General features: G+C 42.2%; 2 protein-coding genes across 5 annotated transcripts; one reads left to right on the forward strand and one right to left on the reverse strand.

Moving 5' to 3' along the window:
• LOC113011050 (uncharacterized) lies at positions 1–11638 on the forward strand. 3 transcript variants are annotated; one of them, XM_080292712.1, is made up of 19 exons: positions 1–128; positions 708–2869; positions 3522–3654; positions 3787–3907; positions 4001–4105; positions 5831–5918; positions 6004–6165; positions 6304–6357; positions 6833–6933; positions 7121–7249; positions 7359–7455; positions 7544–7613; positions 7819–7955; positions 8056–8282; positions 8463–8528; positions 8868–9072; positions 9250–9348; positions 9782–9970; positions 10266–11638. In XM_080292712.1, exons 2-19 carry the CDS (start codon positions 1001–1003, stop codon positions 10497–10499), a joined length of 4086 nt encoding a protein of 1361 aa, XP_080148838.1. In that variant the 5' UTR covers positions 1–128; positions 708–1000; the 3' UTR covers positions 10500–11638. The 3 variants fall into 3 exon arrangements, with proteins under 3 accessions (XP_080148838.1, XP_026006199.2, XP_026006202.2); XM_026150414.2 differs by lacking the exon at positions 1–128 and adding an exon at positions 230–491; XM_026150417.2 differs by lacking the exons at positions 1–128; positions 9250–9348 and adding an exon at positions 238–491.
• LOC113011052 (integrin alpha-6-like) lies at positions 10917–24790 on the reverse strand. 2 transcript variants are annotated; one of them, XM_026150419.2, is made up of 26 exons: positions 24531–24790; positions 19371–19498; positions 19181–19260; positions 17821–18085; positions 17543–17674; positions 17212–17425; positions 16912–17105; positions 16710–16807; positions 16174–16298; positions 15997–16092; positions 15834–15895; positions 15540–15706; positions 15313–15456; positions 15120–15229; positions 14801–14957; positions 14639–14713; positions 14441–14520; positions 14205–14279; positions 14013–14115; positions 13711–13881; positions 13490–13588; positions 13276–13386; positions 12757–12852; positions 12506–12631; positions 12250–12334; positions 10917–11709 (listed from the first exon to the last, which is right to left on the reverse strand). In XM_026150419.2, the coding sequence occupies exons 1-25, from the start codon at positions 24704–24706 to the stop codon at positions 12266–12268; spliced, it is 3153 nt and encodes a 1050-aa protein (XP_026006204.2). In that variant the 5' UTR covers positions 24707–24790; the 3' UTR covers positions 10917–11709; positions 12250–12265. The 2 variants fall into 2 exon arrangements, with proteins under 2 accessions (XP_026006204.2, XP_026006203.2); XM_026150418.2 differs by lacking the exon at positions 12250–12334.
• Between the last annotated feature and the right edge of the window lie 1758 nt (positions 24791–26548).

The raw sequence follows: 26548 nt of genomic DNA on the forward strand, positions 1-26548 counted from the left end.
GAAATCCGAGCTCCGAACGACAAATTTGCGATTTCATTTTTGCGAGACAGTTTTAGCTAGTCACAGTTAGTCCGAGGAAAAGTCTTGTGCCAAGAAAAACACTGCTTTTGCAGTAAGCTGTCAGAAAGGTGGGTGTAGGGTTGCAATGAAAAGAAAGCTTAACTGACCCGGGCTTGAAGCCAGATTCCGTTAATGTGACTAATTAATTTATCTAATTGGAATTTTTTTTGCCTAAAACGTTAAGGAAACAATAATCTAAATAAACTGATTTAGACTATCGTTGATATTAGAAGTGCAAAAATGCGCAAGCTTATGTACACACGCCCTCAATCCTTTTTTTCGACAGGGCGTGTGAACTTAAATGTTGTCTAGAAGGGACCGCAAACAAGTCTAATTGTGGATACCTGTGTCAAGTAGATATACAAAAATGTCTACATGCTACGTTTTTATCTTTTAAACTGTTCTGGCGATTGAAATTCTTCGATAAAAGAGTGAGTATTTTTTTAAAAATGTGTTGTTCTTAATCCTGGCACTGGATAGTTTGTCTCAGTCAGTAACTGAGGTTTAGCGTTTTGTTTTCTTCTTTGGTTCAAGGGTTTAAGGACAGAGCGATGCTTTATAGATTTTGAGGCACCTAAAAAGGTATTATTTATTTCATGTTTGTTTGCACTGTACGCCTACTGAGCTATTCTTAATGTGCTTTTCAGGAGATTTTCACTGTGGTGGTGATAATGAATTGAAGAATCTGGAGTCTACCTTATGACAATGAACTTCCCAGACCAAAAGCCTGCCTTTAATGTTTGCTGTCATCACACAAATGCAGTAAACTTGTAAACCACCAGCTTTTGTCAAGAATATCTTGCCTTATTGCAACCATTTCACTGTACCAGCAAGTCTTCAAACATTTGCCTTTCCCCAGGTGCTTTGTCTAGCTACGAAAAGCATCTATTTCAGATTGTCCACAGTTTCTCTCTTAGCCAGAGAACCTCCAAATTTTCCAATGATGCGGACAGAGAGCAAAGGCCGAAGTGCCTCCCCTCACAGGATAACTTACAAATCTGATTTCCATGCTATCAAATGCTCATTCGACACTGGGACCAGTTTACAGCCAGGGACCAAATCTGCTGCTGCCCAGCGCTCTGCTGTGCACCCTAACAAGCTGGAGTCCAGCCTGTCAGAGCCCCTAATGTCCTGCACCAGCACCAGTGGTAGCACAGGTTGCAGAAGTAGAATCCACAGCACCAGGGGGACCAAAATCAGAGATAACATCTTTCTTCAAATGGACAGCCAGCAGTTGAAACAAGATAGCGGCCCAGTGCCAAGTTCTGGCTCCACGGTGCTTATTTCTCCCCCAAATCCTAGCATACAGCTCCAGACTTCACCTTTTCCTGGATCCAGGTGTTCAGTCATCAATTCCTCATCTGCTCTGAGCACTGTAACAACAAATATTTCTATCCCAGAATCCTCCCTGAAAGATAAACCATCCAAAGCGGAGGAAATTACGGATATTGACCGAGCTGCTCTGGCACAGAAGTTCTCTGTAACTCGAAGATTGTTTGAGAGCAAGATGATGGAAGATGGGGGTGGTGGAGGCCAGGTTTCAAAACCCCTGATTGCCAGGGGAAGCAAGGGGATGGAAGATGGGAAAGTAGAAGTCAACAATGTAGAAAAGGTGGAAGAGGGAAATGGGAAAAGGAGGAACACAGAAGAGGATGGCTTAGATAAAGACAAATCCATGAACCATATCATAAATGTTTCCTTGCTGAAGCCTTCTACACCATCTTCACTGACAAGGTGCCCTAAATCCCCCGTCTCAGATATTCCTGGCGATGCATCCAACAAGTACAACTACTTTGACAAAGACGATCAAATCAAAGTATCACAAACAGAAGGAGAAGCATCCTGTCTTAACCCCTGCTTGACCCCTGAGGAGACGCTTCGAGCAGAGTTGGTCAGCATAAAAAATGAGTCATCAGAAAGTGATGAGAATGAAGAAGGGAAGGAGTGGAAAGAGAATAAATGCTGGATTAAGGATCAAGTGACATATATTAGTATAGCTCCAGGTGAAGAGTCCTCAGTGGATGATGTGTTTGAGGAGCCTAGTGTGGAAACACAGGGACCTTACAAATTGGAAAACAGGGTGGTATTACAAGTACGAAATGTTGGACCAATCATTTCATCAGGAGACCACCAGAAGGAGCTGTCAGGGAGCATGACAGAGAAAGGAGGAACGGAGGATGGCAGGGATGTTGGAAGAGACAAGTATCTGCAGGTGAGTGAACAATGGGAGGGTGGAAGGGAGGAGCAGAACAGAGAGTTCGTAGCACGGGCTGAGGAGAAGTCGACAGAAGAAGGAGGCAACAGGGAAAAAATGACTGATGCAGTGGTAGAAGAGAGTTTTGGTGGGAAGGAAAGGGTCATCGTGCAAGAGAAGGAAGTTTACAACAAGGCTGTGGGAAAGGGCAAAGGTGGAGTGGAGGAATGTAGACAAAGTCAAGAAAAGGAAAATGGGAAAGAAGAGAAAAGTAGGAAGGAAGAAGGCAGAACACCTGAGCTGCAAGCAGAGTTTGCAACTGAGGAGGTCAAGCATGTAGCATTAAGAGGAGGTAGTGATGGAAACACTGAAGCAGGAGGCGGCAAAGAGGCACAAAAAGAAGATGCATTAATCAGTGGCATTGAGAACAAGGCTTTTGCATATGATCAGGAATCCCAGTCCCATCCAGAGCTTTCCACTCCACCAAGACAAGAGTTGGAAAACCAGCTTTTGTTGGAGTATGAGGAAATTCCCGGTGTGCCTGAACTTTCCGACAAGGAGAATGAGGATGGATATGCCGAGAGGAAGGTCAAGTTCTGCTCGGCACCAATCAAGGTAGGGAAACCTTTGTGAAAAATAACGCAAACGTTAAGGGTTTGCAGGCTTTAAGCTACCATTGCTCATTTTATTGAAAGCTGCAAGGTCTGTAAAGTCATGCACTTGAGAAACTCTTTTGTCGTAGATTTGTGTGACTGTCAGTTCCAGCTGCTATTTGAATCTGAGTAAGCGAGGTGTTAGCCCAAAGCAATGTTTCTAATCCATTAAGAGAGGAGGAAAGACAAGATTCCACACGCTTCCCTCTGTCAGCGCTCGGCTCAGAGCTGCCTTTACACCGGAAAAAGATCCCGCGGCATTAATCTGGATCGATTATAACAAACTACTGTAGCAGTGGTCAGTGTGGCATCAGTAAATGTCATATGGAAGTTGTGTGTGTACACTTAGATATTTTGCAATCCTGTAATTGTTGGTACAGTTTGCTCAAGTGTTTGCATTTACTCGATCCGATGCTGGCTCTCACACTAACCACATTTGTCTGTATAAACAAGGTCTTGTTGTGTCAATAGCTGCAGATCTTTCTAGTCAGCCCACAGTGAACATATGCACCAGATAAGAATGCAAAAAAACAGGCATTTTCATTTAGCCTAAAATTGCCATCAATGTTAACCTAAGTTGAGGCCTTAATTGCATGATGAATGGTGTGTTTCAGGTGTACAACACCTATTCTAATGCAGATTATGACAGACACAATGAAGATATTGACCCAGTGTCTGCTTCGGCTGAGTTTGAGCTAGAGAAGAGAGTGGAAAGGATGGATGTTTTTCCAGTGGAGATAAAAAAGGGTTTGTATGAGCATCTGTTTTTCCTCTCTCCTCTGATTGTTAAACGTCTAATGATTTTTAGCAGTTAATGTAGCTAATGTAAGGATAAATTCCCAATGTCTTCACTACCTTTTTTTCCCCCACACCCTCCAGGTGAAGATGGACTCGGCATCAGCATCATTGGGATGGGTGTAGGTGCTGACCAGGGACTGGAAAAACTTGGCATCTTTGTCAAGACAATCACTGAAGGAGGAGCAACCCAGAAGGATGGAAGGTTAGCTTTAGTGTCTTTATTTTTTTTTTCTCTGAATAAAACCAAGATAAAGGTAGATACTCTCCTCAGTCTGTATGTGTTTATCTCTGTAAGGATTCGGGTGAATGACCAGATAGTGGAGGTGGATGGAGTGAGTTTAGTTGGAGTCTCCCAGCTGTTTGCAGCCACAGTCCTTAAGAACACATCGGGTCTCGTCAAGTAAGTTACCACACAGCAAGTTTTTTTTTTTTTTTTGTCTGTGACACATCCTGATTCTTGTTATGTTGAACAGCTTTGTGTATTTTTGCTGTTATCTTAGACCAGCGGTCCCCAACCCCTGGGCCATGGACCAGTACCAGTCTGTGGGTCATTTGGTACTGGGCCGCAAGAGTTGAGACTAGGATGTGAAATTTATGGTTTTCAGGGGTTTTATCATTAACTCTGTTTCCCTGGGTCTTTTCCCGTGTTGTAGTTGTGTCTTATTTTGAAAGAAATATTTACCATAGCGACCCGAGAGCACTAAGGGGCAGAGAGGAGGACGTTACTCTCAATGTTGTTGGCGCATTTCAGGAGAACGCTGCTAATAAAGCTACACAATTACACAGTGAATTTGCTTTTATTATTATATTTACAAAATACCACAGTTTTTGTCTTGGTTGTATCATTTTACTTGTTGTATTTATCCGCGACACCTTAAAGGCTGGTCCGTGAAAATATTGTCTGACATTAAACCGGTCCGTGGCGCAAAAAAGCATGCGGACTCCAACATCGTTTTTTTGGTAAACCGTATATAAAAGTGTGTTTGTGCACTTCTTTGATATTCCACTTTAAAAATAATGTGCAAAGATAAGTGACAGGGCCTCCTAAGATGTCTAAAAGTTGTATAAAGATGAAACAATGTTAGTGCTATAAATAAAGTCTTCTCAGATATTTTTAGTCTTTTATCATAAGGGTGATATTGTATTTGCAAGTTTAACTCGGTTAACACATAATATATTCTTCACAGTACTGTCTAAGATTTTCTTAAGTCTGCCATAGTGTGCAGGATTGTCTGTCAGCCCTTCAGATCATAATGAAAAACACTAATAGAAACATTTTAATTTCTTTTATAATAAACACTTGAGCACCTCATATTGTATGTTTTGGGTGCCATCTGGCAAATCTTTAAATGCCAGAAATGAACACATCAGCTCATTATTTCCTCTTCATGACACCCTCATGTGGTCTGTCTTTTCACACAGCAATGTTTTGGGGTTTTTCTTCTGATATAAACTTTGAAGCAACATTTATAAATTGCATCCAACATTTTTGGATAATCTGAGTGTCTGTAAATGCACCGACATTTAGAGCATGTTTAAAAACAGTCAGCGCCTGCAGCTATACTAATGTACGATGACAGCGTACCACCAACACTCAGAGTACATTTTGACACGCCGCAGCAGGATCAACCCGGTAGTAAATAATAATGACGAATCAGTTTCCAGTCGGCTGCTTTAGTTCAGGGGTCGCCTTTGTACTTTTGCACTTGTTATCTGTGTTTGCTGACTGGCATTAGTTGTCATGCCATCATTAATGTTATTGGTGACACCTGAAAAGTGGGATAGCTCCTCCTAGTGAGGATGAGAAAGTGAGAAGCAAGGGGGCACAGCTGCCAAATGGCAAATCCTGCTTCATAAACATCACCGCTTATGACTTGCAAGAGTGCAGCGATAATATGTCACACCAGCTGATGAAAGACAAAGAATACATCAGTGTTTCCTTGTCTCTCTCAGGTGCACTTTAGTGTTTGAAAGATCTGCCATGAGTCTGCAACTTAAAAAAGCATCCAGAATGTCTGCTGTAAAACGCACAATTTAACACAATCTGCACAGGTGTGTGGTGAGATGGAGTGATTGATCACACCTGTGATTGATTTCTGGGGATTTTTTGTTTTTTTTCCTGCAGGTTTTTGATTGGCCGAGAGAAGGAGGGGGTGGAGAGCGAGGTGGCGCGACTGATAAATGAAAGCCTGGAAATGGATAAAAGCAGAAAGGTGTGTCCTCTTGTAGAAGTGGGGGAGGTTGGCTTGTTTTAACTATTTCTGTTCAATTTAACTGTGCGTGTGTGTCTATATGAAGAGAGAAAGAGATGGCAGAAGAGTGGAGGACAATGATTGCAGCATATCAGAGAAGGGCTTGGTGTTTGATGAAGAGGAGGCGGAGGATGACTGCTGCGAAGAGGAGGATGTGTCCGCTCTTTCGGGTCTAGACAACTACCAGCTCTGCCTCAAATACCAGCAGGTACTCTGTGTTCAACCAGAGGTTTTAGCTTGGATTCATATTCTAAAACTAAAAGAAATGCTGAAAATCTGCGTCCTTTCTTGTAATTGTTAATATATCCAGGTTTATTCATGAATTTGCTCTTTAATGTGCTTACAGCTTCAGTCCAAACTAAGAAGCAAAGCAACCCAACTTGAGCACACTAAAGAACAGGTAGGTCACTCAGTTGAGGTTGAGGCTCTGTGTCTCACTCGCAAACCAATGACTGTACTCACTTCAATACACTACCTTCGCATCCAAATTTGGAAGCCTCTGACCCATTTAACTGTGTATGAGACGCCACAGAGTGGAGTTATTAGGACATGGCTGCTTTCCAGCACTCCTCGTCAAGCCCTGCTTTTTCTGCCTTTGACTTGAAGTAATCACCACTGTGACATAACTGGGTTGGTGAAAGCCTTTCTGAAAGAAATCTTTCTTCTGTGTTGAGTTTTGACTACTTCAACAGCTTTGATGGCACAAAGCAAGAGGAAATGTGTCGTTTCTCCAACAAATGTCTTGACGCATACGATCTAACAACATGAAGGCCTTTTTTTTTTTTTTTTTTTTTTTTTTTCGGGAAGACATTTTTTTTCCTCTTGTGCACATGACATGCTTGCATTGCATAAAGATAGTTTTGTCTGTTTCTTAGTTAAAGGCTTGGGAGGAGCAGCAGGCCTGTTGGGAGAGCCAGAAGGCTGACTTGGAGCAAAAAGTGGAGGATGGAGAGGACAAAGCAGACAAACTAGAGAAGTACGGTTGAGCAGCTTCAATGCTCTGTCCCATTTTTGTGATATTTTTCTAGAGCGTGTGGAATAGAAAAGCATTTTACCGGAGCAGGCATGAAGATTAAAGGCTGCAATTGGAGACTGTTGATAAATACAATGAAGATTATGATGTGGGTTGATAAGGTGCTAATGAATCCCACTCTGTTTATCAGGTATTGGCAAGAGGCCCAGACCCTGTGCAGAGTTGTAAGCCAGCGACTGGCTGATGCCCAGAGCCAATCAGAAAGCCTGGAGATCAAATACAATAAGGCCAAGAGACTGGTCAGAGAATACCAGAGCAGGTACTCATGAAATCCTGCTAACTCCCTAAAAGTGTTACTAGTGAGCATGCTGTGCAAGTTAGTCAAACTGCACCAAGGTGTCTTACATGTGACTTAATGTGTTTTTAAGAGAGGAAGAGGGGGAGAAAAGGGAGGCAGATTTGAGGAGAGAAATGGAGGAGAAGGAGAGGCAGCACAGAGAGATGATTGAAAAGCTTCAAATCCAGGTGAGGGGAGGCTTTTCAGTGCTTTGAGGATTTATTTACCTGATCCTGACATTTCTCTGTAGTCATTGTTTCTCATTGTGTATCACAGATTGCACAGCTAGAGGGAAAAGAGCCAGTATCTGAGAGAAAGAGCCACTCAACTGACACTTCAAACACCGGTGAGCATCAGTTTTGGTGACAGTGAAGTGTCTTTGCATGTCTGTTTGACTCGGCAGCTGGCTCTACATATTACTGATGATAAATTATATTTTATTTTTCTAGCTTCAGAAGCGGAGGAACACTAAGCTTTTTGAGTTGTCTAATGCAACTTCAGTATGGAAAATTATTATGTAATTTAAATAGGCTTTTATGCATTTGTCTCAGGCACAGACTGGTCGATTCCAGTTCCTAATACCAGCCGTTTAGACTCCAGCGCTCACAAAGCCAGGGCTCAGCTAGCCCAGAAATCCAAGCGCCAACCGCCTTCACGAGACAAACTCAGAGAGAGCTTCAGAAAAGGGGTAAGGAACAGTTTTGTTGTCTGTCTTCCTTTTTTTTAATATGAAACGGGGGTGAAAGAGATGCAGTTTCTAGCTGTGATCATGTCTTCTCTCACTACAGGAAGAAGGGGCCCTGAAAGCACAAGAGGGACGGTCACTGTCCGCACCCACAGCGATCCGAACCAGTAGAAGCGACGTGTCCAGCACCTCATCGTTCCCAGCCTTCAGTCCTCAAGCTGCAAACAACTCAGTCTTCACCCCTCCAATATACATCACGGATACCACCCCGTCCTCGCCGAGCAAATCCTCCACCTCTAGAAAATCCAAAAGGAAATTTCCCGACTTCAGGTGGCGGCTCTTTTATTTTGACTCACACTTTCTAAATTTAAAGCCTTAAATTGCTCTTCAGCCTCAGAGTTCTGATGGTTTTGCCAAACATGCTGAATATGGCACTGAGTGAAATTTTGCTGGTTGTATTTTTTTTTTTCTTGTATTTACTCTTTAAAGCTTATTTAATATTTCTTTTAGTGGCCTTCGCAAGTCTCTCAGCAAAAGAAGAAGCGAAAAACGCAGCAGGACGTCTGTGAGCAACAGGTGTGGTGACACTAATATGGGTGGGGGGGGAAGAATGTTTTTAAAGATGTGAACCTAACATCTGTTTTGAACACTACTGCTCTTGACAAAGATGAAAAATGTGCATACGTTTTAATATACGTTTACTGCACATTCACCGTGTGTGTGTGTGTGTGTGTGTGTGTACATATATGTTCTTCCTCTACACACACACACCCCCCCCCCCCCCCCCCCCCAATTTTTGCACATGTCGAGGAGCGTGTCAGGCTACATTTCACTGTGTGTTATACTTGTATAACTATGCATGTGACAAATAAAGAACCTTGAACCTTGAATGAGGGCATAACTGCTCTTCTCCAGGGCATCCAGTGATGACCTGTTGGATGAGCCCGCTGAAGTCTCTCCATCAGGCTCTGTCACCTCCATGCCCTCTTGCCTGCCATTTCCTTGGTTTGGCGAGAGAGGAAGAGAAAAGGAAGAGGAAGGGGAGAGTAGGCGGGAGCGACTTCGGTCTGTATCCAGCAGCAGTTTGCCGTACCTGACCACCTCAGGGAGAAGACAGCAGGTAAGAAAATGAACCCACAACCTTCTCAGCGTGGCCCCTTCTTCCTGTCTCAGCTTTCTGACGTAGAGCAATCTCATACAAACACAACCTCATTTCAAATTGGCTTGCATGCTTTTGTACATATGCAGTAGATAATGAACTATCTAGGCACCCCAGTTTCATTTCTGTTGGTTCCAGAGTATTGGCTCTCCAGTGGGCTGTTCCAGTATGGTGGGTCATGTGTCTGATCACTCCCTCTCTGGACACTCTCACACTTTCACCTTTTCTTCCACTGAGGTGAGTCTATCCTTCCCTTTCTTTTCTTCACTCTTTGCTTCCCCCCGGGCATTCTGTCCAGCTTTCACACACAGGCTCTTTAACCTCCTAGGACCTGGCATCCACATATGCAGACATCACATTTTGGGTTATTTAGACCAAAATACTCAATTTTGCTTTACAAGGGCCTGATATCCACTTACGAGGACATTATACTGCTACTGTTCTATCAAAATTTTAAACGAATATCCTCATATGTGGCTCTTTTCTTAAAAACAAAAATAAGGTTAAAAAAAAAATCTGGTAATTCTTTGTTTTGACGTTCTTGGGCCCCAATATGCCCAAATATCAAAGAGAAATTAAAAATGCATGCCGTGGAAGAGTTTGGGTCTTAGGAGGTTAATCTCTTTAATCATAGCTTCCTTCTCCTGCTATATTCTTTCATACCCCTCAGACTTTGGACGATGACCCAGTTCCCACGAACAACAACAATCAGTGGCAAAGTCGACCCGTCTTGGAGTGGAATAACCAGCAGGTGTGTCTGTGGTTAATCGCTATGAACATGGATAAATACACATCAGAGTTTGCCGCCAGGAGTGTGGATGGGACACAGCTTCTCAACATGGACAGTGAGAAACTCAAGGTCAGCAGATGAGCTACTGCTGTTGGGGGCAGGAGCCAAATGTTTTGTGTTGTGGTGTAACTATATAGGACGATTTATTGTGGACTACTCTGCTCTTCATGCTGGTTGCAGTGTTTCTTAGTAATCACAACAGAGTAGCCTTGATACAAAGTAGTCCAAGTGATTGAGGTTTTACACTAACAAATTTTAAACTTGCTTCTTGTTAAATGTGAAGTCGGTCCCCCGTGTGAGGTCCAAAACGGCATGTGTACCAAATCCACTAGTACCCCATTTAAACACACACTTTTGTTATCAGGCTTTGGGCGTGTGCAGTCAAAGTGACCGTTCTGCCCTGAAGAAAAAGCTTAAGGAAATGAGGAAGAGAGAGGAGAAGGACCAGAGGAGAGGAGCGAAGAGGCTGAAGGAGGAAAAGGATAAAGAAAACGTGGACAGCGATGGCAAAGAGAAGTCAAGGATGATGAGCGAGGGGAAGCCCCTGAAAGACGAAAGATGCAGTGGAAAAACTGTAAGAACAGAGTCGCTCCTGTGAAGGAAAGACTGAGATGAAATGAGATGTACACCACCAGCATGAGTGTGTGTTTGCGGTCTCTCGCAATCAGAACTGCACTTCTACTGAACTAATAGAAACGTCTAGATCGACTGAACACATCTGTAGACTTTAAGAATGAGACCATTAGTCTTCAAATCAGCACTAAGGTTCAAAGCCACAGCACTTGCCTCCTAGGTATTCCTTTAAGTGTGAATTAACTGTATTGCAGTCTGCTTTTTTTTTTTTTTTTAAACTTGAGTCATAATTTATCCTTTTAATATTTAATGAAGTGCTGATTTAAGCACTCAAGTATTTGCTGTACATGTTGGGTTTTTTATGTCTTAATAAATAATGCTTTCAGCATCTTGTTGTTGCTAATGCTCATTCAGTGTAATCACACCCCAGGGAACACGGATATTTAAAAAAAAAAAGTTTATTTGTTTGCTGTCGGGCTATTTTGTTACAATGTAGTAATTTCAAAAGATGAATTGTACAGTGGATATCTACAGCCCAAGTTCTCAAACTGTAGAGAAACTGCAGTATCTGTCAGTCGGAGGCACTTTAAAGGCAGATGTGTGGTAGATTTAAAAAATATGGGAAGCTAATACAGCTTTAGTTTTTAAAAAAGGAAAAAGAAGTCACTTGTTTGCACTGCATGATTCTTTGGTCTGTAGAGCGTGTAACGGAAGATACTCCTTGTGAGAATAAATACGAACTTTTTCCAAAACGTACAAAAAAATTGTCCAATACATTCAGAAACATTTTAACCCCAACACTGAATTTCCACAACACAAGCACCAAAGCTCCGACGGTTGTGGTGCTGGACCATGTCCCACACAGCACATCTCCTTCCAGTGATTCATGAAGACTTATTAAACATCAAATCAGCCCCTGAAGCGTAATGTTTGATCCTGTATTTTTTTTTTTTTTTTTAAACACATTTGATTATTTACAGTCCTCACTGTACAAAGGCAAGGCAGCAGGAAATTTATGAAACTGGAGTTCATCCGTAAGCGACGGTAAATCTGTGGTTTTTCATTGGCTGTTAAGAATAGTGTTCATTGTCATGCCAGGTTGTCATCCAGGGTTTCTTTTCCAGGTTTTCCCAGTTAGCATTTCCAGAATTTATCACCCTCTCCTCCCGTTTGATCCGAACTGCGTTGTAACTGGGAACCTTATCTTCGTATTTGGCACGTTTAAAAAAGCCACACTGCAGAGAAAAGAGGGAAAACAAAACTCAGTATTCGGTTTGAGAACGAGGCCATTTAAAGACGTTCAGAGAAAGCCAAGCGGTTTGAGATGTTTGTCATCGGTCTCTTTCACAGGTGCCAAAATGCAATTAATCCCATAAGAGGCGTAGATGAGCCATCTGCGCTCCTCTATACAGGAAGAAAAGGTGTTCAGTGTCCCCCGTTTTTAAATGTAGAGTGAAAGAAACCTTCAGACCGTGTGAGTGCAGGTGTAACAGCAAGAAAACAAACTGGAGACAGAAAAGGGGATGAAATCAAAGAGATGCAGAAGTTACCCCGAGTCCTCCTTAGAGCTTTAAGAAACAGTCGTTGCTTATCAGCCATCACCTCCCCTGGCCATGCATGTAGTAATACACACTTTGTTTTTGTTTTCTTAAATGGCACGTCACAGTGTGAGAATTGCCCACAGCCTGCCTAGTACCAGAAAGCAGCACTTTTGCAGCAAGGAGGAGCAAGACAAAAAAGGTTTCACTCAGTCATGATAGGCTGGGTAATTTTACCCTCTGTCTCTTTTTTTTATGCATTTGGTGTCAGTCTCTCTTTGTCTGACGGGTCCTCTTTATTCTTTTTCCCAAAGACTCCACACTGAGGAGAGGCAAATTATTAGAAAATATGTGCAATCGCTATAATAAATAGTGACAGTTGTTCTGTACAAGGTGCTTCACAGACTGCTAGACGTTCACAGATTTAAGCCTGAAGGCTTTATCAGTAAAACGTAGGACTACTGGGATAGGGTCTGTTCTCCTCTAGCCCTACCTTCCAAAGAAGGAAAGCCAGCAGGGCCAGCAACAGTAGCCCGAACAGGATGGACAGCACGATGATCCACCACGGCACTCCCCCATACCGAGCCTCACGCCTCTCTGGGAAGGCCGTCAGTCTCACCTAGGGAACACAGCGAAGTGGCAAAACGTGATGTCATAGTGTTCTCTGTATACTGTACAAAAACTCAGGCTTTATGTTTAGAGGGTGCACAGAACTGTGTAAAATCTGCCGCTATGTTCAATTACCTGCGTATTAGCGTTCATCCGAACGGTGTTCTTTACGTTATCAAGGTGCAGAGCAGCGTTGACTATCACCTCCACATGATGTAACTTGGAATAATCCTGTTTGAAGAAAAGGTGAATCAAATCAAAGGAAATACAAAAGTAGAGATTCATGTCAATAAAGATGCTTTAACCCCTGAAACCCATATGTTATTTCTTTATGTCTAAATTTCCACCAGCAGGGGAAAAAAACCTCCCACATTAAGTCAGTAACAGCTGGAAGACTGAACTTTTTGGGGGATGTAATATTGACAGTTAACACTGTAACGCTGTCAGGCAGCTGGTGGTGTGATGGTTTGGGCCCTTTAGTAAAAAACTGCAGTCTTGAGGTCAACAATAACAGTTGTATCAACCCATGTTATCATAATTCAACTGTTATTTTTGAGATTAAATACCGAATATAGATTACACTGTTGCCATTGAAAAACATTTGGGGTTTCCTTTTTTCAAATCCAGAGATAACAACTGAGTACAACCACTTACCTCGATGAAGGTGCTATTCCAGAGGCGAGAGTGAAGACTGATGGCTGCATTACTGTCCAGGCTCCGCAGAGGGCACCTTATCTTCACACATTTTGCCCCATCGTCACAAGACTGTTGACAAGGGAGTACAAAGTTACTGCCAAATGCCCGTTCAGCTGGCTGAAAGGTGCATAAAATAATGTAATAGTCTAGAACAAACAAAAGGTTGCATTACCAGAGTTTTTGATTTCTTGCTCTCAATTAAGCGTAAAATAGTGCCCTCATCACTCCCCTGTGTTCCTGAGACTTCTCTCCTCTTTCTTGTGTTTTCTTCCTGAAATAAGAAAAGAAATGTATTTAGCTTATTGCCATTAACTCAACATCTTGTCAAAATAAAATACATTTATAAATTCTTTCATGGGAGGATGGCGATGACACATTAACGTGGCGTTTTACCTTTTTAAGAGGATTAATCTCACTTTTAGGTGTGCACTCTATCTGATCCCCTCCCGTGGTAGTGATTTTCATCAGGTAAAGCAGCCACTTTCCATCCGCTGTCTCCTTTGGCCAGTCAATGATGAGAGTGGCGGTCCCAAAATCAGTCAAAGGCCTTCCCAAGTTGATTATCTGTAAAAACAGGAAGTAGTACAAATTAAGTTGAAATGTTCTTACTCGCCCCGTTCAGAACACAAAATTGTTGGATTAACGATAAATTCAGGAAAATAAATGAACGATCTAGTTGCTTTTCCTGTACTCACTCTGAAGTGATGTGTGATGGCACTGCCAATGTCACTTTCAGTTTTAATGGCCGTCTCGCCTTTGACATCTCCCGTAAAGTAGACCTGAGATGGCGTGGCTTGTCTGCAGAGAGAAAAAATACACAGTAGCCAGCATGAGTCAGTGCACATCTATGTGTTTCCTGCACATTTATGTATATGCATGTTTCTTACCCTGACACAGAGAGTTGTAACTCAATGGCCACCTTTGCCTTTGCTTTGACCGGCACTAATTGCTGCATGCTAGTTCTGTTGAAACAATATTTACACAGATATCAAACTACAAATTTTATTCTAACATACATAAACTAAGTTTGTTATATTCCAGTAGTGTAGCTATTGCATTTGCAGGTGCAACCAGTGTTATTTAGCAGTTGGGGCTGCAGGATTACAAGCTCGGATGTACTTACGTTTTCAGTTGAAGATTAACCTCTACTTCAGAGGTGTTGAAAGATATGCCAGCTGTACCCAAAATAATGTAGAAGGTGGTCTATAAACATACAGAGATCCATATTTTATTCCGTGCTCTTATTATTATTTTATTAAGTGTTAATATTTATACATGTGGAGGTGAATTAGATGGTGCCAAACTGTGATTTTTCGCTCACCATTTCTCCCTTTTCAAAGGGATTTCCAAGATCACAATCGACCAGAGAACCATTTCTATTGGCTTGGCAGTTTACCTGAAATCAATAATAAGTCCAAATCAGAACTAAAGTGGGTGTCTGTGTATGTGAGAGAGAGAGAGAGAGAGTATCAGACACACTTACTTTATTAAGCAAGCGGGTTGCAGAGTAGGTTAAGGAGCTAGGAAAAGAAGCGATCATGGAGGCTTCGTACGCATCATCCCCACCTGCATTGCTCACGCTGACCTCTAAGGCGATTTCCTTCTGGTTACTGAGTGAGAGCACCGGCACACCATTCTCCCTTCAAACACACACAAATCGTGAGCCCGTTTGATGAAGTGTGCACATCTTTCACAGCTCGGTGCAGGGAAACAGTGTGCGAACGCATCTCAGGATGAGCATTTTAAATTAAATTTTAAAAAAGAAGAAAACGAGAGAAAGAAAAGTGTTTTTATAATCTTACTTTGGTAACGGAATGAATTTTTCATCGTTCCAGTGGCCATAGTTATATTCCATCTTCAGATTGCTCTGACACACATTGTCAGACCCACAACCGGTCTTCATGAACTCCACCTGCAAACAACATTTTCACATTTAAGAAATAACACAGAATAGGAGGAGACATCACATAAACTGAATAAGATGGGCACACACACCACTGATCGAGTTGGCTGTGACGCTTTAGCATCCAGGACCGGCTGCAGCCCAGGACCTGAGCTCTGTCTGCGTTTACGTCTGCCACCAATGATTTCCACAGACACATCAATGGGGATCCCGCGTAGCTTGTCTCGAATATTTTCCTGAAGCACGACAACATAAACAAAGCATTACGCGCCACCGGCAGTTAACTTGGATCGCGAGAGAATGCAGAAACCTTCGATACCTGCAAGGCGAGTTGTCGTTCAATGCACTGTTCCACTCCTTTCCTGTCCAAAGTGATGGTCCCTGAGGATTCATGGCTACTGCCAGGGGAGGAGTTAATGAAGGCCGCCCTAGTTTTAAGATTATTCTTCCTGTTTTCAGTGTCTGCCGCAAGGGTGTATTTGACCTCTGGATGCAACAGAGAAAGAAATACATTGTAAGTGAAAGTGAAGTATTGCTATGATAATAAGGGGAGAAAATGCAATAATGAAGATTGTTGCAAACTAAGGAGAAAAAAAATTGTGCCTCAACCTACCCAGTTTTGGAGCATAACTCACAGGATTGGCAGAGTAGGAGAAGCACGCTTTAATAGTCAAGCTGGGGACACAATCCAATTTATGTACAGTCAGACAGAGCACAGTTTTACAGCTCAGTGTTGAAGAAGTTTAGAAATTCAATAACAGATTGGGTACACGCACCAGAACTTGCTATTGTTTTCACAGTTGTTTTTGAGGAGGTCAATTTCCTTTGGTGTGATTGTGATTTTCTTCTGGATGTCAATAACCGGACGGGCTCTATGAAGAGACGACTCGGTGAGCTTTTAAGTAAACAGGACGAGAGATAACACAATGTGATCCATGCGCCAGCTCACGCACTTGTAGACGAAGACAGAGTCTGAGAGGGATCCGACAGCCAGGTCAGGGTAGGAGTTGTAATCCAAGTCCATGTTTCCCGCCAAAGAGTAGCCAAACAGTTTCACTCCTGAAGGACCAGGCAGCACCTGACGGAGGAGGAACACATACCGTCATCAAAGCCACGTATTGTACAGCATACATCCAGATACTAAAAGCACGCTATCTTTTAAAAAAATATTATTCTAATTAAGATGCTAAATTATAGTTATTTACTTCAATTCCAGAACAGAAAATCATGTTTTATTGGTTGAATGTTATGCTTCATGACTTCTCCAAGAAGTCCAGAGTGCCGGCTCAAATCTGTGTATAAAAATGTGAATTCGGGGCAGCGAATTCATAATGCCAAGCCAAAGCACGTGTCATTTTATGGCGCCTATTCAAAATAACATGACTATTCCCCTTTGTTGAGCACTTGGCAGCTTGGCAGCACTTTTCTGCCACAACTAACAGGCATAACAGGAGAGTAGAAAGATAGAAATCAGGTGTTTATTGTGTACCTGTGAGGCTTTTGGAGAGATTTGTCCTGTAGCTGATCCATAGTAGATGTAAACCTTCCCTTTGCCCTTATCATCATAAGGAGCTCCCACTGCAAAATCTGGCATGGAGAACAACAACAGGGTGGTTATGTATTTCTGCTGATGTCAAGACTGACTAGCAGACCACAGTATACGTGTATATGCAGAACTATTGCATGCTCACCATCATAACGATCCAGATTGATGTCTCCCAGGTTTTCTACAGCCAGGCCAAACATTGAGTCCAAGGGTCCATCTATTCTGGTGGGTGTTACTTTGTTCCACTTTCCAGCGTTGTTGATGTAGACGTAGACAGCTCCTCCAATATCTCCATCCTTCTCAAAGTACTGTGGTGCCCCCACCACAATGTCCTCCCAGCTAATAAAGAAAACAGCATTGCACATTCATTAGAATAAAGCCACAGTAGCAACAGCGACGGTGCAGAAGTTGCAGGTTGCTGTTTGTATCATCCGGCATCACTCACCCATCCTTGTTGAGATCCAGCACCGTAAGATCGTAGCCAAAAGATGAAGCCAACCCCTCGCCTTCTAGTGAGAACTCTTTAACTAATATGTTGCTTGTTTGGCCATCTGTCTTTAGCAGTACCACCGCTCCACTGTGGTTTGCTCTGGGAGCTCCAGCCACCACTGTTAGCTGGCCTTTCTTAGTCAAATGTTTACCTGAGTCCAGGGAGAAGCCTGACACAAAGAGACAAAGAAGCGATTCCTTAAATAATCAAAGAACCATGAAGTGCTAGAAAATATGTCTCTGTATAAAGCGAATTACTGGAATCACAGTCAGGTTATAGTTTTTACCCAGGTAGCTACTGGCAGGAACAGGGACCAGGTCAGGGTTCTTTTGGTTCTCGTCTCCTGCCTCATATGGACCATCATCAAAGATGCCCCTTTCTATGAAAGAGTCATTTTTCTGCTCCACGCGTACTATACCTTCAAGACGAAAGCAGAGGGGAGGCTTGTAAGTATTGACTGAAATAATCCTCACAAGCACATTCCTCTATTCTGATAGCTGGGAAAAAAAATTCATACAAAGTAGATTTATTACATTTCACAGTAAACATATGCATGCACACTACCTTTCCAGTTGTAAGCTCCAGGAGCCCCAAAGATGATGTAGTGGTAGTCCTTGTCGAATGTAGCAGAGAGGCCCTGCTGGCAGGAACCAAACATCTCGTGGCCTCTGGGCCTCTGGTCACAAAAATACCATCCACCTCCTTCTCCATTCTCATTTGAGTTCGTTTTTAATGACTGACTCAGCACGTAGCAGCGGCCAATTATGTCACGAGATTCCAACAACTCTGAGCCCACATTGGCCCGGCGCTGGTAGCGATGAGCACAGGTCTGCCAGGGGAAGCAGACACAGTTAAGTGCAGTGAATGAGACTAAGGTGTGCTTTGTTGGAGAGACGACGGTTATTTTTTTGACAATATCAATTTGTCGTTACATTAATAACCATCTGTTTGAACAACTAAACAGTAATAATTGTGTGGATGCCATAGGCATCCACACAATTGAGTTCCTGTTTCTCTTTATTCTTTATTATTCTAGTTGCTTCTGTACGTTTTTTGGACGTTAACTACTCCTTCAACCTTCAAGCTCCGTTCAACCTTTAAAAAATTCTGCTATTTCTGCTAATGGGTGCTATATCTTTTGGTGCTCATAACTTCTATACTTTTTGAGATATTGAATTTTTTTTGCAATATTTTTTGCCTATTTCTGCCATATTATCAGTGGCCTCACTGATTTTCCTTGCCGGCTTGACCTGTGTTTTAGCTCAGTGAGATGAGCGTCCGTTCACAGACTGGGAGGCCCGGGTTCAAATCCCGCTTATGGCAACATTTCTTTCAGTCAACAGTTAAACTTTTTCACCTCTTTTCAGCAGAATTTTAAGTTTTTTCACCACTTTTCAGCAAAAATACCAGCTTTTTCAGCTGTTTTCAGCAAACACCTCTTTTCAGCAGAATTCTACTCATTGAACTCTTTTCAGCAGAAATTCTGCTGATTGAACTCTTTTCAGCAAAATTTTAAGTTTTTTCTGCTGTTTTCAGAAAAAACCTCTTTTCAGCAGAAATTCTGCTCATTCAACTCTTTTCAGCAGAAATTCTGCTTATTCACCTCTTCTGTAAAATTTTCATCCTTTCCACCTCTTATCAGCACAATTCTGAGCAGCTTCTGCTCATTTCAGCACAATTGTCAATCTCGCCACCTCTTCTTTGTGAGAAAGAGGTTGGCTCAGTGAGCTAAATAGCTACCTTTAGACCAGGAGGGCCAGGTTCGAATCCTGCTCAGGGCAATGTTTTGTTTTTGTTTTTTTTCTCAACTTTTTCAGCTTTTTTCACCATACATCTTCAGCGTGAGGCATCCACACAGCATTTTCGCAGGAAATGCAAATTTTTCTAGTTAAATTTGTGTTCAGATACAAAAAAAAAACCTTACCACAACCTGGCCTCCTGGTCCCTGACTTTTGACTGTCACTCCCATCCACTGATTTTCTTTGTCCTCTGTGGCCTTATTCTCTACGCAGGGATAAAAACAGGCACAGAGAAGACATTGCAACTCGACTTAATGTTTAAAATGACCAAATTCATATTAAGTAAAAATGCTCAAATGTCAGCTAATGTCTCACCGTCATTATCAAAGATAACCCTGCTGCAGTCACTGGTTGTGGTGCTCATGTCACAATTGTAGAGCCCTCCTGTCACGGCAGATTTTTGACGGCTCAAAGCTTTTGCTCTCGGGGCACCAACCAGCAGCCTGCAACAGATGCATGTATGAATCGGGCCCATACGCACTACAATCAAACACTCATTGTTACTCTGTTCTGACATACATTTATTAGCATGAGGTACAATCTGGCATTTCTTTCACTTGCACAGAAAATGATCACACATTCCACTGATACTCACACATACACACAGACTCACAAACACATATGCACATCCGCCACAAAACTGATGTTCCATGTCCTCACAGTGAACAGTCAAACTGAGTCAAAGAATCCTTTCAGGTCGCCTGCTGAGGATGATTGCACACACACACATATACACAGACTCTGCCTTTGTGGTCCAAAAAAAGGGCAAATGCCACACCCAGCCATCGATGATGGGCCTCCAGATATCAGGGTTTCCTACAAAGTGAATCAAGTCAACAATGTCATCCGTTGAAATTAAACTCTACACGGGTTTTCAAGGGAGAGAGTAAAGCACTGCCAGTACAATGATCCGTCTTTATCCAGCTTGCTTGGTCTGATCGCTGACCTTCAGAGTTAAGGTCGTCCGGCAAACTGTCATCCACAGATAAAATAAAGAAAAGCCATTTTAGCTGAAATACAAAGCATCCTCAGATACAAACACCATCCTGAAACATATAGCAGAGTAAAAAGCTGAGGCTTTATGAAACCATCATATCAGCTGTACAGACACCGAAAATGGTAGATATCAAACTAAACAGCCAGCCTACTGAGGCAGTATAAATCATGATGAATACTAACTCCAGCAAGGGTGATGGGTAATCACAACTATTTATGGCATACAAAAAATGGCAGATAGATGTCCAAATAGTCACGTACATTTGGAGTAAATTTCTCTTCCGTAGGCTCCTTTTGCACGACGGACAAGTACACTTTGTTTATCCTGTTTCAACCACTGGATTGGTTTGGCCTTGTTTCAGAAACCAGAACACTATAATTTTTGCTGTTATCCACCCATTAAGTGTCCCATCCAGCCTTTTTTAAATTATAAGGGGACGTGAATGACACTTGACGGTTCATACCACAAAGTCTGGAGTCAACTCTCCAGCTCCAAGCTCAGTATGCAAAAAACAGAAAACATGTTATCACACTAAAATTCTTGCAATGAGCTCAATTTTAGTGAGTCATCACCTCAAAAAGAGAACCGGTAGGCTAACAGTGAATTCCAGTGGATGCATATCCGCTCCCAGTATCCTCTGGGACACAAGAAGTAATAACAATGAATAGGAGATTTTAAAAAAAATCTCTCTCCCTCTCTCTCTCTCTCATATACTCAATCAGCTGATTGTCTTTGGAGTAAATCCAACTAACAATGAAAGTGACGTTAGTCTACTGCGCAATTTCCAAAACACAAAAACATTTAGCAAAGAATAGGAATTATTTTTATTGCTGCACATTAAAACCTTTTTGTCACATGACACGATGTGTCAGGAAGTGTGATACAGCTGATGTGCGGCTTCGCTGACAGTGACCCGGCTGTTAATCTAATCATTTACCACCAGCGGCGGAAGGCCCGACGTACGACGTAGACCACAGGAAGAACTAAGACAACTAAAAAGAGAGAGTGTGTGTGTGTTTGGGTCCAGCTGTGCATTGACGGTCGCACGCATAGAGGCAGCAGTTAAACACACAGATCAGCTCGTCCTGTGTATCGCAACAGATAGTTTAGAAAAGCCACTGGAGAGACGTCCCATCGGGAGAGGTGTGTCTTTTCCTTTTCTTTTTCTTTTTACAGCAGTGAACTGGCTGCCGGCTTAAGACACAACCCGTTGCCTAGTAACAGTCAGTGGCGCCCTATCAACTACAGGCATTTACTTCCAAATGGCCTTCAGATACAGAGGTTCATGACATGTTGCCCAACTTCTCTCTCCATCTTTCTGCCAGCATCGAGTTCACTGAATCTTACTGGCTGAAAAATGCTTGTATTTGGTGCCCAGATGTACACCTGATTTGTGTTCCTCTCAGCGTTTTTCAGCCATTACCTCTTTCTTTTCTTCAGCTTCCCCTCCTTTCTCTTTGATGTTGGATAACCAAAACTATCCTCAGGGGAATCTGGCTCTCATATGTGTTCTTTACGCAATACACAGCCCACATACACTAATACACTGAGTTGATTTGGTATTAAAAAGACACTGACAGCAAGATACTGTCAATATCACTGAAACTACTGAAACTCACAGCCTGTTTCTAAATTCTTTACTCTTCTTGTTCCATGTTTCCATCTCTCCAGAGTCATATTATTTCACAAATCCCACAGAAATACACACACATATGCATTTACTTTCTCCCACACATTTCTCACACTCGATCCGACCTCTTAAAATACCCTAAACTCTCACTTGGTCTCCTCCTTCTCCCTCGTCTCTCCACTTATGTATTTTGTGCTTTCCCTCTTGACTTTATTATATAGACAGCTCCATCTGGCAATTATGAAGAAGCATGGAATGCTACACACATACACACATACAGATGTGTGCGCACATGCATATTCAGGTCCTGCCCTCTCCTGCAGGAACTTGCAACACTGATACCTGTAGGGCACAAACACTGTGAAATAAGTCTGAATACAAGTTGGCATGCATGGCCTGCAAAGAACTGTGACTAATAGTGCACACCCAGAGGAGACAAACATGGAGGTACACAGGTACAGAGACACTAAAAACACATTAGCACACAGTTTTCTGGAATGGATGTTATTGAACTATTGAATCAATCAATCAATCAATCAATCAATCAATCAATCAATCAATCAATCAATCAATCTATCTATCTATCTATCTATCTATCTATCTATCTATCTATCTATCTATCTATCTATCTATCTATCTATCTATCTATCTATCTATCTATCTATCTATCTATCTATCTATCTATCTATCTATCTATCTATCTATCTATCTATCTATCTATCTATCCCTATTTTGCCCCAGGTCAGGAATGTATAAAGCAAGCAGCACACTGAGCTCTCTGACAGTTTTCCAAATGACTGACAACAAGGCAACGCCTCACTGCTCAGCCACAGCATGCATCAGCACCATTAAAACCCACCAAACAGGCACTCACATGTGCACACACATCCACTGTCGGGACACGAATGCAAGTGCAGACACACAGATACAGCATCCACAGTGAGCGCACACTTCTCTAACAGTTACTTGCAAAAAACAGACATGGCTTTATACTCCAACACACACACACATATCACAACACGTGCACCTGATAGTTAGAAGTCAGCATATTTTAATTTATGGTTTTGCTTCAAAGGTTTTCTTTTCCCTCTCACAGAGCAGTCGAAAAATAGTTACAACTACCTAAGCATCCAACACTGGAGCATCTGACGCCTCCACTAAAAGTTCATTCTACGTTATTCCTACATACAAGTATTTTTTCCCCTTTTTTAACAGACTTTTCTGTTTTCTTGTATTTAACCTGAAGCTGACTTTGTGATAGCTTATAGCTTCAGTCTCGTGCAGATCACCATGTGTCTTTCATTTAGCCTGGAGCTAAGACAGAAACTGGCACTGTGTGTGTGTGTGTGTGTGTGTGTGTGTGTGTGTGTGTGTGTGTGTGTGTGTGTGTGTGTGTGTGTGTGTGAAGGTGCAGCAGTAGCAGGAGTGTGTAAAGTTTAAACTGTGTATTTAACAGCTGTGGAGAAGGTATAAAACTAGGGGTTTTAATCACTGCTGGGCGTACAGTGGTGTTGTGAGGTTGGGGTTAATAATTAAGCAAATACAAGTTAACTCAACTTAAACCATAATTTTACTTTATCTATGCAAAACATAGGAATGCCTGAATATTGATTTTTTGTGTGGAAAAAGCCAGTTAATAGATGCACTTTACACATATTATTCCCATGATTACATCTTAGTCTCTACTGGAGGCACTTATGCTGTCTGCACCGCTCGTAATGTACAGTTAAAAGTTAAAATGTGACAACTTTCACTCGGATACTCTAGATTACATAATACAACCTGAACAACATATCGCATGACTGAAATGGTCAAACCATATAGTGTTGCATATAGTGAAGCATGTAAGTACATGTAAGTAGCTACAGAAGAGACACAAATTCTAACAGAGACGCTTTTTTCCGACAGGGCAGATTTCCATGTGTAACCTGGTTGTCTGTTTAGCTAGGAAGTACATTAATGCTGGTAATGTGTAACATCTTCATTCGTACTAGAATCAAGGCAGATATAAAAGTGAAGTAATCAATTAATCCATCTGGGTCAGATGTGATTGTGAAATGTCTTTGTAAATAAAATGTAAATTAAATATCAATGAATTACTAAGAATTGCTGAGACTACCGTGCAGTTTAAAATAAAGCAGGACATGAACCTTCAGTCTGCCGGAGGGGGAAAAAGTCTTAAGTTATCTGCTCTGAGGTCAGTTTATAATCAGGCTGTTCCAATCAGTGACCACTTGATGGCACTTGTTCTTTATGCAGGGTGACAGTCCCCTCTGAAATAGTGCCCAAGAAAATACCAACAGTGATTCACTGAGATGTTTTGCCCCCCCCAAAAAAGTCAAGGCTGGGTCCCGGTTGAAGTCAACAAGAAAGGAGGAATGTGAACGCGCGCCGCGTGCAAGCGCACAAAGAGTTGCCTTCTAGCTCCAATGAAAACTCACAAATAAGTAACCTGAAAGAAGGAAATATTAACAAGAAAGACGGGCATCGAGTTAAACTTATAAGAGCTCGTGTGGCCTAAAGAAGAAGGAGAAGAAGCTGTTGGTGGAAATGTGTCGTACCTGACAAACCTGACCTGACCTGATCACGTACAGGCCTACTTGCGGTGCTGCTGAGGTAACTCACTTGCGGTCTGCGGCTCCCAAAAGTAGTTTTAGGCGGATTTTTTTTTTCTTCCAGCCGTCTAAAGTGTGTATTGTGCAGTAATAATTTAATTATATGTATATGTATAATTATATGTATACTGGAGTTCATTTTAAACACACTGAGGTGTCTTTCAAGGAAAAAAACAATTCCATTAACAGCCTCCGGACATTTTATCCTTTAAAAGCAAAACTCTGACACTTACATTCTCTTTTCCTGCGGAAGGAGCTGCCGGTGCATGGCGAGAGAGAAGCCGAACAGGCTCCCGGGGTCTCCGGTCTTCCGCTGGACATTGTCGGTGTCCAAGTTGAAAGCCGAGAGCAGCCCACAGCTAGAGAGAAAGGCGATTAGCCAAAGTCCACAGGTGATCCAGCCCTCCATGAAAACGCGAAGCTTCCTTGAACTACTGAAAAGGGACTCCTTAGTGCAGGAGGTGCAGAGTGCGACTGAGGGCTGCTGCTGGAGGACTGACTGCTGTCCACTTGTTAGCCGCTCCTCCTACCTCTCATGCACCCACACATCCCACCCCATCCTACCACACCTCAGATTGCTTCAAATGCAGTTTACATGCCAAAATGTAACTCTGATGGAAACATTAGTCTGTTGTTAGTTTCCAGTAGATCAATGCTGTAATCTAACTGGGTCACTAATGCCTGAGTCTGCCTAAAAACGCATTTATGGCAAGAAAAAATGGCTGTATAACACTATTATAAGGCCTGCTGGTGAGCTCCCCTGGAAACGACCAAAAACAAAATACATCATAAAATCCCACAAGTGGGAAAAGATCGTCAAGATATCCGGTGACATAAGAGCAAATTGTGCCTGAGCCTACCGACTTCAAGCATCCATTTAATTAAGAAAGAGTCAGCAGCTTTGGGAGAGAGGAAGAGTGAAACATGCTGCTATAAGTAGATACTGATTCCCCCTCTTGGCACTGGTTGCACAGTCTAGACAATGGCAACACAATGACAAGGGAGTGGGAGACAGATGAGAAGAGAGAACAGCATGTGAGAAACATACAGTGTTGGAGCGCAGGAAGAGAAGAAAGAGAAATATGCAGGCCTCTACTACAACAACAATCCACAATTTAAATTTACAATCTTTCTGGCACTGTGGATCAGATGGTATCACCCTGGGGCCTGTGTCCTCTGTAATGAATCATTAGATGAGTCAAAAGGAGCCAGAGACTGCAGCGGGCACAGACCCACACATTAGTAGACTCTGTCACCAGATGATTTTCAAGGCATTCCATGAGACGGTGACCCAAAGCTTGTCCTCGCAACGCAGCATATCCGCAGACAACGACGGCTTTGTCTGCTGAAAGAGGGCAGACGGGGAGGGAGAGGGAGAAAGAAACTGCCCAAATACTGTACTATAAAAGGCACAAATAATGGAGGAATGGAGTGCAGAAAGGAGAAAGGGCAGAAGAAGAATGTGATTCCTGTACAGTTACATTGTTTATTTAAGTCTTTGTTAATGGGAAAAATTGATTGATGATCGGATCGTTCAACATTATAAAGCCTAATTTTGGGGGGGTTTAGTAAACATAAGGTGCACTTTTTTGATGTTCCAATGTTAGAGGAGACTACGGTAATTCAATCAACGTTTAAAAACATTCTTTTTCTCTCAGTCAGTCACATGTTTGGCAGCTGATAATATTATCACGTCAAAATCTCATTCTTAATCTAGTGGAATCTTTAAATCATGTGGCCAACCGCCTTCCAACTTTATATATGTGTCTTTGTCTTGGTACAGTAGAGCTTTTAAGGTGAGCATGCCAACTGGGCAACCGTCAGCAATTTATGACTGCAGATGGTCGGATACAACAGTCAGCCTTATCACTGATAAGGGCGGGAGTGTGTGGAGCCAAGCAGCGTCAGTTAGCTTAGTTCACCCTTGCCTTGAACCTTCAGGTTTAAAGTGTGTTTGTGTTTATATGTGGCAGTTCTCATTACTTCTCGTGTTTTTATGTTTTCATTCCACTTCTGTTCTCCTTCGGTCTTACTTTGCAATTGCTGAAAATTCATAAAGACTTTATTATAATTTTTCTTTACTTCACATATTTCACTACATGCTGTTTCTTTTTCTCCTTTACTGTCCTACAGTCACTGGTCTCTCCACTGGGTACACCCGTTCAGCTCTTTAATACAATTATCTAATCAGCCAATCACAGTAACTAATGCAACTCCTGCTGCAGTTCAAACCAAGAGTCAGAATGAAGAA

The sequence above is a fragment of the Astatotilapia calliptera genome, chromosome 18 (genome assembly GCF_964374335.1).
Source record: "Astatotilapia calliptera chromosome 18, fAstCal68.1, whole genome shotgun sequence".
Taxonomy (NCBI): Eukaryota; Metazoa; Chordata; class Actinopteri; order Cichliformes; family Cichlidae; genus Astatotilapia; species Astatotilapia calliptera.